At 32.5% G+C, this 9,784-nt stretch overlaps 3 protein-coding genes across 3 annotated transcripts in view; 1 reads left to right on the top strand and 2 right to left on the bottom strand.

Moving 5' to 3' along the window:
• LOC108694041 (retinol dehydrogenase 7) overlaps nucleotides 1-2,686 on the bottom strand; it is a 3,893-nt gene extending 1,207 nt beyond the window's left edge. Inside the window, exons 1-4 of the mRNA XM_018203295.1 lie at nucleotides 2,527-2,686; nucleotides 1,376-1,669; nucleotides 948-1,253; nucleotides 559-796 (exon numbers count right to left, since the gene is read on the bottom strand). Coding sequence (XP_018058784.1) covers nucleotides 559-796; nucleotides 948-1,253; nucleotides 1,376-1,669; nucleotides 2,527-2,686 — 998 coding nt within the window. The remainder of the gene's footprint in view (nucleotides 1-558; nucleotides 797-947; nucleotides 1,254-1,375; nucleotides 1,670-2,526) is intronic.
• A 1,716-nt stretch (nucleotides 2,687-4,402) lies between these two features.
• LOC108693873 (zinc finger protein-like 1) lies at nucleotides 4,403-5,985 on the bottom strand. The gene is made up of 3 exons (XM_018203047.1): nucleotides 5,660-5,985; nucleotides 5,209-5,514; nucleotides 4,403-5,098 (listed from the first exon to the last, which is right to left on the bottom strand). The coding sequence occupies exons 1-3, from the start codon at nucleotides 5,759-5,761 to the stop codon at nucleotides 4,541-4,543; spliced, it is 966 nt and encodes a 321-aa protein (XP_018058536.1). The 5' UTR covers nucleotides 5,762-5,985; the 3' UTR covers nucleotides 4,403-4,540.
• Nucleotides 5,986-6,446: 461 nt separating this feature from the next.
• On the top strand, nucleotides 6,447-8,407 carry LOC108692404 (programmed cell death protein 5). Its single transcript, XM_018200663.1, has 4 exons — nucleotides 6,447-6,830; nucleotides 7,774-7,882; nucleotides 7,956-8,119; nucleotides 8,199-8,407. Exons 1-4 carry the CDS (start codon nucleotides 6,765-6,767, stop codon nucleotides 8,247-8,249), a joined length of 390 nt encoding a protein of 129 aa, XP_018056152.1. The 5' UTR covers nucleotides 6,447-6,764; the 3' UTR covers nucleotides 8,250-8,407.
• The last annotated feature ends 1,377 nt before the right edge of the window (nucleotides 8,408-9,784 follow it).

Raw genomic sequence — 9,784 nt, 5'->3', positions numbered from 1 at the left:
CTCTCTCTCTCTCTCTCCCTCCCCTCTCTCTCTCTCTCCCCTCTCTCTCTCTCCCTCCCCTCTCTCTCTCTCCTCCTTCCTCTCTCTACTTTGATAAAATAATCAACTATCCACACTATGATTGTTAAGACGATCATAGATTCTTATAATTTAGGATATTAGTACAAAACAGGCGCGCGCTTTGCACGCGTTATTTAGCGCATTTGATTGCACTATTAAATTGCACTACAACTTCACTATACTATTTTTTTGTCAAAATCCATGCGCTCACTTTGTGAATGACGTAAATAGTTATCAATGCAATGACAACCGTTCACGAAGTAAGCGCATAAGAAAGAACCAATCAGCATCGCGGAAAAGAGGCAATATCTCCTACAGCGCAAAAGCAATATTATGTACTGTAACGTGTAATATTGTAGCAATATTGCTACAATCTTTGCGCTGTTGGGATACTTCGAGAGATTCGAGACATTCGACTTTCGATATTAACATAGGATTTTTTCAAATAAGAATAGAGTTGGATTTTAATTATTGATCATATCGCTAGCAATAGTTTACCTATAAACCGCTGAAGGATAGACATTGAGAAGTGCGTTGTCAAAGGTTTCATAGATTGTTGGATCTGATATCATTACATTGTCTCGATTTTCCGTAAGAGAGGGCATAGAAAAGTACTCCACGTATCGAGTAAAATAATTGCCGTAAAATTGTTTCACTTCCTCTGACATGTGTTGTCTCATTTCATCAAAGTGCAACCGTTGCCGTTTCATGATATTGCTTTGTAATACAAAGCCACCTATCGTCGCGAACAGAGAAAAAGAAAGAGGATCGTAATAAAAAAGAACGGCTCGAAAAAATAAATCAAATAAAATTAGTTAACGTGAATTATTTAGCGTGAATAATTTATTTTCTTAGTAAATAAATAAATTAGATAAGGTTGCACTGACCTGGTATAAAGGAGACCACTTCGATCCCGTATTTGCCAACTTCTACTCGAAGAGAAGTGCTCCACGCGAGAAGGGCGGCCTTCGTAGCCCCGTAGATGCTTATACCCGGTAAGGACTCGTTAGCGCAATGGCTAGATATTACGATAATTCTGCTGTGATTCTCCCGTAAAATCGGCATCAGCTCTTGCGTGATTCTCATCGTTCCCAACAGATTCACGTTTACCTGATACTCCGTGAGTTTCTGCGTTTGCCACTCGAATTCGCCGAAAACCATCACCCCCGCGTTATTCACCAACGCGCGCAGTACTGCGGACAATGCGGCAAACAACAAAATTTGAAGTGAAAATTTGAATTTTAAATTTGAAATAGACTATAAATTACTTGCATCCCTACATACCTTTCTCAATTGTTTATTTCGTATTACTCACCTAACTGCCGCTCCTCCAACAGTTCTTTAACTTTATGACGAAAATCCTGAACGGATTGTTCATCCGTGATATCGACTTGATGAACAATAACACCTTTATTCTTTAATGCTTCAACAGCGTTAGAATTAGACGCTGTTGGTATTTCGCGCACTCCAGCCAAAACCATCGCACCCTTGGCACGACAGTGCATCGCTAGACTATACCCCAAACCGGAATTACAACCGGTTATAACGATAAGATCTCGTGCATTTATTTTCCGCCGACGACTAAAGAAACAGTACAAAGTAGCACCACCTGAGAAAAGAAGGAACGAGAAATTTTCTTAGACACTATCGCTAATTTGTGAATTCTTTTTTTATTCCGAGTTAGTAATATATCCAAACTTTGCCTTATTAAAATCTCTCAAGTTGCTATGCTATTCATGAATATCCTAACAAAAAAAATGATCGAAATCGTTTGTTAATGATAACATTTTTAAATAATGCAGTTGTTTCATGTAACTGCATGTATAATTAAATAAAAGAGAAAATTTATATTGTTGTAATTACAAAGTTAAGTACTTAATAAATTAAGTTAATCACGAGATCATATCTAAAGTGCATCTCGCAAATTGCGGTCTATTAATTCATTCACATAAAACTACTGTTCATTTCAGCATATCTTGTTCTTTTAAAAGAAATTCTCTCTCTCTCTCTCTCTCTCTCTCTCTCTCTCTCTCTCTCTCTCTCTACCGGCAACATGAATTTTAACTCTTCCACCAGCAATAAGAGAAGCAGAACTTTTTTTGTTTCAAATTATATAAAAAAAATCTAAAAAAATTCTGATATACCGCAAAGTCTTTAACAATGAGTCTCTATCATAATTATAGAAATCTAATTATATATTTTACTTATTTTTGGCAGAGTTAAATTTATTTTACGCAAAAATTTACACACATAATCGAAATATCGATAGTATCTTTTAAAGTTATCAGCGAAAGAAGGATTAATTAAATCTAAAGGAAGAATAATGTTTCTTAAAATCAGATATATTAGAATATCTAGAAAAGATTTAAAACATGAAGGAATACATTTGATTTCGATTCAATGAACGGAAAAAATTAGCAAAGTAAAAATAAAAATAAAAGAATTAAAAAAGATGAATCTTCTTACCTAGCAAAATCATCGAAAGCGTCACCGCCTTACGCGTATGTCCGGCATCCGTAAGATACGCGATATTGCACGAAATTGTCGTTCCAATTTGTAATGCTATTGAATGTTTTCTCCACCACGCTGCCCATCCGCTACCATACACTTTTTCCACCGGATTCATGTTTAAATTACACTCACTACAAATATTTGTCGTCCGATATACAAATATTAGCTTCCCAAATAATACAAAGTTTAAAATTATGACTTTTAGACACAACAATGTCTTATGACGCAGACAGTGTGTATTGTCTGAGTTAAACGATTTATGTACAAACCGGTCTCTGACTGCTTGCTATGGATTTAAATATCGCCACACTTAGTAAAGTAAAATATGCAACTGAGGAACAAAAATCTCAACTTACATAGCTTATTAAATTATTTATCAATTTAATTTATGACATATTATCACCGTTCGGTGATTGCGTTTTAAAACTGAAAATAATTCCGAATAGATTGCAGAATTGAACACGTGTATAAATTTATACCAAAATATTATTTCTAAATATTATTTCTAAATATAATTTCTAACTCAAACTGATAAGATTTTCGTTATTCAGTTGTAAAAAAATATACATGTGTATTTAAAGCGTAAATTTTGTTGACGATTATACTGAATAAATACTCAAATAACTGTATATTCATACGTACGATCAGTTCTTGTACTCGCCACGTTCGCCGAAACGAGGAGAATGATCTTGCTCGATCGTTCTGGCTTGCTTAACCAGCCTTTCTACAAGAGAGTTAGAAATGTGACCTGATCCACCCGACTCACATAACGCCCGTCATCATGTATTCCCGTTGATTTTCGATGCGGAATAAATAAAGGATTTAGAATAAAACGCAATTTCCCAAGTTTAATCGCTTAAAAATGTTTCAGTAATGTTTCAAAATATTCAATTTCGATTTACTCGAATGTTGAATAATGTATCCTTCGTCATCAGAAGATCAATTAATTAATTATTTAGCAAATTAATATTGTAATATGGCTATGGAGACTTATTATTCAGTTACCGAACAAACATGGACAAACGTATTAAATTCTTACATTTTTTATTTGATACAACAAAAGATAACTTGAGTAAATCTTGTAACAAAATTCGTTTTAAGAAAAAATGTTACACGCAGTTTGAAAAAAAACAGAAGATGGATAAATCCATGTTACATGTAGGTATGGTTGTAAGCATTTTAATATTTCATGAGTTAGTTGTTTATAAGGATTGGTTAGTCTTCATTTGAATTTCATTATTCCCACACTATACAGAAAAAAACATCGAATCGTATATCTTTTTCTTTACGCTTATAAAGTTTAGAGAGGTATCAAACTTTGCTGCTTTCTTTTAAAGTCCCAGCTTTGATAAAAAAAACATTCTTACATGAAGATATTATCTGACCGAAAAAAATTGATTTTTTTATTTATTGCAACGCGAAAATAATTATTTCGCATTGCAATAAATAAAAAATCAATTACATAAAAAATAATGATTAATAATTCATAAAATACAAAATATATATAAGAGACAAACTAACGATTAAATAACGTCACATAAAAATTAGACAAAAGATTAAAATACATTAAATGCTGAATTATTATACAGAATATCAAAATATCACATGCAAAATAGTTCCAAGTTCTTCTTCTTACAATCTAAACATACGGATAAAAAAACAAGTTTTTAATATGACAATTTTCTTATAATATTTTCATAGATTATAAATCAATAAGCCTTTACAGGTTTAAATGTACAATTTCGATGTGAGATATAATTTACATAAAAATTAACAAATATTACATACACTAGCTTATAGATATGATCTACTGTTCCACAAAATTGTGCTTTTTTTACAAATTCTAATTGCATTCCAATTATGTATTTGCGATTGCCATGCCTCTTACATATCACGAGATTATTTCATTCATTCCTTATAACAGACTGATGATTGTTGCATCACTGCTCGTAATGCATTGCATAATATATTAAATTACAGATTTCTCCCCAAATTTCAAATTAGGATTCGCTATGACGTTGAAACTCGGATCACCATCGGTCGCCATTCTGCCCAGCCACGAAAAGAGCAAAATAATTCCAACGAAGAATAATATACCAATGACAACCAATACTGCATATCTTTTATATATAGAGCCTGCAGTTTTTCGTCGTACTGGTGCTCTTGATATCAGTTTCCACCATCTTCGGAACCATTCTATGGCAGACTTGCGTTGATATTTATTCTCATCATGATCAAAGAACATGTCTTTTGGATCATCGTAAGCTTCGCATACTTTTCTAGATGCCGGAGTGGAGGATAATCCCAGAGACGAATCAATATTCACGACTGAATAAGGTGGACCAAGCTTCTGATTGTTTGCATGTACATTGCTGACAATGGAATTTGAATTTATAGTACTACTTGTACGAGACACAGCCACTGTAGGCGACGATGGTATAGCAGCTGTGTGATTTTGGAATAAAGAGTTCTCCACAGTTATCGAAGAGCGTTCCTGTTCTGGTTTTTGTTCTCTGTTTTCACTTAGCTGTAACAAAACAATGATTAATTGATAAAAGACATCAAATTTGACTAAATACACTAATAGAAAACATTTATTGTACTATAATATAGTTATATATATAGTTATACAAGTACCAATGGTAAACCAAGACCAACTCGAGCCCAATTGACAGTAGCCAATTTCTCCCTCAAAACATCTGCGACTGGAGATACCAGTTTTGCTTGTGGAAAGATACACACTCTACACGTGGGACAAGTGTATCCTGCTGGTGCAGTAGTTGCTGGCAAATCTCTGGCATATCGATCCAAGCATATCCAATGAAACATATGATAGCATGTTAATCTTATACAATCCCCATCGCTCAATTTGTCCGAACAAAGCGTACAAATTGGATTGTAATCATGATCATGAAGCCACAGTAAATACGACTGTACTATACACTGTAAAACACAAAATCAGTAACATTAGATATTACGCATGGTTATGATGAACCGTTTGATTCTGCACGAAGAAACGAAAGAAGATCTAGTCAAAGATACATCTTTTTTTTTTTATATATTAAAAATCCAATCGGGAAGAAAATACCTTCGGGTGTCCCGTGACCATGCAATGTTCGCATACATTGACACGATGTTCAAAACAAAATTGATTCGTTACTCTTCTTTTCGGACACTTGCACAGACCCATGTTCCAACTTCCAACGTCATGCGACAACGAGAGAATCGAAACGACGTTGTTGGAACGCGGCCGGAGAGCGGAGAATCCGATTCAATAGAACAATACTGACTTTATTTATTTTATTAAGCTTCGCGTGACATATCAGAAACTCGTGACAATATCACCGTTTTATTTGCACTGCCCACCATATTTTATCATCAGCCACGTCGTCTGACAATTTTCATCATTCTCACAGCCGGGCGAGATCGGAATTATCGGAAATAGCCAACAGACCAAATGTTCTACCGTTTGTCCACCAATCGTAGTGGTCGTCGTATCGTCTTATTCTGATTATACGAGAAATATCACAATAAAAGAATAACATGATATAAAATATAATGCGTTGGATGAAATATATGTTGAATTGAATAAAAATATGAATCGAAAATTAGTGTGATGAAACACTTATTAAACATAGTTTCTAAATCTGCATCATTCAACAATGAGATGATGCAACATTATATACGTTTATGCATTGCTTATAAATTTATTGCAAACTTGATAATCCTATTTTTCTCATTTCGCAAAGAAAAATCGTAAAAAAGAAAAAAAATAATAATTTAATCGCTGTCTCTTTAAATGAGAAAGAGAGAGGAAAGGGGAAGGAGAGAGAGAGAGAGAGAGATACGGCCATTACTTTCTTTCTTTATTTATCTTCAACTAGCATTGCATTTCGAAGCATCGGCGTGAAAGCGTAATTTATCATATCTATGGTTAAGAATGAGAGTGGGGAGAAAATTTGGAGATTGTTAATCCCGAATTATAAAACCGTTAACTGGAGGATACCGTGAGGATTCTATTATTATTCTAAATTTGAACATACATTAGAGTGTACGACAGTGTGCAGTGAAAATAGAGGATTGGGCTTGATTTATATTTAGATCATTCAGATTTTACATATCGATATAATACGATAAAGTAAAATTCACGATAAAATCTTGAGAAAGTTCTGAAAAGATACAAAAACATAAATATGTCAGATCCGGAACTTGAAGCGTTACGACAGCAACGTCTGGCTCAATTGCAAGCTCAATATAAGGTTACAAGATTTTACTTGATTTTATATTTTGGAATTTAAGGCTAATAATTATTTCATTTTTTTTGGATGGCTAAAATACATTAACTATGTGTTTGTGATTCTACAGTACTTTAAAAGAGTTGTACATAAATTTAATAAAAGCGAGGGGAGCTATTCCCACTGATTTTTAGTATTTATGCCTTTAACCTCTTAAGGTTATATGACACCTAAATGATAAAATTCTGAATATGTTGTTATCATCTTGTTACTATCATTTTTTTTAACTTGATATAATTGTAAACAATTGTAAATAATTCTTTTCATCCCAATGGTCCTCCTTAATTCGAATATATTTTCATTAACCTCCAAATTTTTATATATATTGCTGAGATCAGTACATATTCAACACTTATTTCTATGGTTTGTATTTCCAACATTAAAAAGCAAATCGTATAATATTTTATAGATTTACTTGTCACATATTGTTCTGTATGAATAATAAGATTGGAAACAAGACCGTTTATGTTAAATACATTACTTCAAATATGAATATGATAATTGCATGCCGATATAGTTGTCGAACTTTCAACGCAATCAATCTGAAATAATAATCCTCCCAAATTTTCCAAATTAATCTTAAAATCTGTAATAAACTTTTTGCGAAACTTTTTGATCTCGGTAGTCTAAAGGCTTAAGACTCTCACACAGAATGCAAGAGAATGATGGAGTTCAATTCTTGGTCGAAGCAATACTTTTCGCAAAAAGTTTATTACAGTTTTTTAAGATTAATTTAGGAAATTTGGAGGGATTATTAATATTTTAGATTGAGTTGAAAATCTGACAACCAGTCATCAGCATGTAATTATTATTTCTGAAATTAATTCATTTATATGAATATATATAATAGTTCTGTATGAATTTATGGAATTAAAATTGTTAAAATGTAGATATGTTTTTGTTTTAGGGTAACAATGCCAACGATAAACAAGCGATGGAAGAGAGAATGCAACAAATGGAAGAGATGAAGCATGCTATATTAACTCAAGTATTGGATCAATCAGCTAGAGCAAGATGTAAATTTATTTTATTATTAATATCATCGAAATATGGTATTAATAGCTTATAACATTGTACATTTATGGATAGTGAATACACTTTGCCTTGGAAAGCCTGAGAAGGGCAAAATGGTGGAAGAAATGCTTCTGAACATGGCACAACGTGGACAGTTACCTGGCAAACTTGGAGAGAAAGAACTAATCAATTTACTCGAAAATGTGAATCAACAAACGCAAAAGAAGACAACAGTCAAAGTTAATATAATTTTTTTATAACAGAATCGTGCATTTCATAAAGTAGAAAAAGTAATAGAATTAAAATTTTATTTTTCAGTTTGACAGGAGAAGAGCAGCTATGGATTTTGATGATGATATGGACTTGTAGCAATTGTACAAATTTTACATCCAAAATCAATTAAATTAAAGAAGATATTCATGATTCATATGTGCAGTAAGTTACAGAAATTACAATATTCCCCACTTTTGCTTAGTAATAATATTATTTTTATGCTGTACTGAAATAAAAAAAAAGTTGAATTATCACTTGAATTTTAATAATAGAACACAAGAATTGATCAACATTCACTTTGTTATTACCATTCACTTTGTTATTAAATACACAGTGTGACAAGTAATTTTTAAGACTGGCGCCTCAGCAATTAGTGGCACCATTTGAACATTAGCATCATTAGAAAGATATATTTTCTTCTTTCAAACGCACTTTGACAAGTTCGTGCAAATTGGATAACAAATGACAAAGTTGTGACAGTACTTCCTAAACAAATTTTAAATCAATGTTGAAATTTTATCATGGAACAAAGAACAGTCATTAAATTCAACGCAAAACTTGATAAAAGTGCATCAGAATTCCGATTGATGCAGCAAGTGTATGATGTGACGCTTATTTAAGTCGATCAAATATTTTCCTGCATAAACGATTTTTGAATGGTAGAGAGTCGCTCATTACATTCGCTCAATGCTCATTACATTTTTCGATAGGAAAGGAATTCCATAAAGAATTCACTCTGGTCAAAGTTATTGGTAACTATCTCGAAGTTTTGAAGTGTTTGATGGCTAGAATTCGTCGTATCCGTTCCAAGATCCAGAAAGTTGGTCGCTGTTGCATGATAACACGCTATCTCACAATTCACTCATTATTCGTCAACCATTTTTGACCCGAAGTCTGTGTACTTAATTATCCACCATATTCACTTGATTTGCGGCTCCGTGCGACTTCTCTTTATTCCCAAAATTGAAATTAAAATTGAAAGGATGCTTTTTCGAAGACATTCCGACCATCCAAACAGCTTCAATATGGGTATTAGAGGTAATACCACAAAATGAGCTGGATCATGCATTTGAATCACTTTTGAATCGCTGTAACAAGTGTATTGAAGCAATAGAAGATTATTTTGAATAAATAAAACAATAAGCATAAGAATATTTTGTTTCTATAGCGTTTTATAGGCCCAGTCTTAAAAATTATTTGTCGCACTGTGTATATCACATATATATCTGGAAATTAACATTCACTTTATAATTATCTTTCATTTTTCCAACTTTCCATACAGAATTATCATTTTTCTCTACGAGTAGTAATATATAATAATAATATATCTTGAGAAATATTTACTCTTTAGATCTCTTTTTCTTTATACATATAAATACATTCAGCAAACATACAATTATTTTTCATTCTAAAAAAGAAAACACAATCACTCTTCCAGTCTACACAATGCAACAAACAACAGTTTCGCACAACTTGCATAATACTAAATATTATCATTATTTTATCCATACATATATAAAAACCAATATTTAGTTTGATGTTTAATACGATTTTACAAACTATGTGAACAATCGTGTTTAATATACAAATTTTTGATATATATTACATTCTCTTTTTGTTAAAGCTGTGTT

This window comes from Atta colombica, unplaced genomic scaffold, assembly GCF_001594045.1.
Source record: "Atta colombica isolate Treedump-2 unplaced genomic scaffold, Acol1.0 scaffold1, whole genome shotgun sequence".
Lineage (NCBI taxonomy): Eukaryota > Metazoa > Arthropoda > Insecta > Hymenoptera > Formicidae > Atta > Atta colombica.
Note: the sequence above shows the minus strand (reverse complement) of the source record. Positions and strands in the feature narration are given on the sequence as shown.

Excerpts from the sequence above, each read along its gene's own strand:
- LOC108693873 (XM_018203047.1), bottom strand. The coding sequence starts at position 5,761 with ATGGGTCTGTGCAAGTGTCCGAAAAGAAGAGTAACGAATCAATTTTGT. Across the intron at positions 5,515-5,659 it reads TGGTCACGGGACACCCGAAG|TGTATAGTACAGTCGTATTT; the intron begins GTATTTTCTTCC and ends TGTGTTTTACAG. Across the intron at positions 5,099-5,208 it reads TTGGTCTTGGTTTACCATTG|CTAAGTGAAAACAGAGAACA; the intron begins GTACTTGTATAA and ends GTTTTGTTACAG.
- LOC108692404 (XM_018200663.1), top strand. The coding sequence starts at position 6,765 with ATGTCAGATCCGGAACTTGAAGCGTTACGACAGCAACGTCTGGCTCAA. Across the intron at positions 6,831-7,773 it reads AATTGCAAGCTCAATATAAG|GGTAACAATGCCAACGATAA; the intron begins GTTACAAGATTT and ends TTTTTGTTTTAG. Across the intron at positions 7,883-7,955 it reads TCAATCAGCTAGAGCAAGAT|TGAATACACTTTGCCTTGGA; the intron begins GTAAATTTATTT and ends ATTTATGGATAG.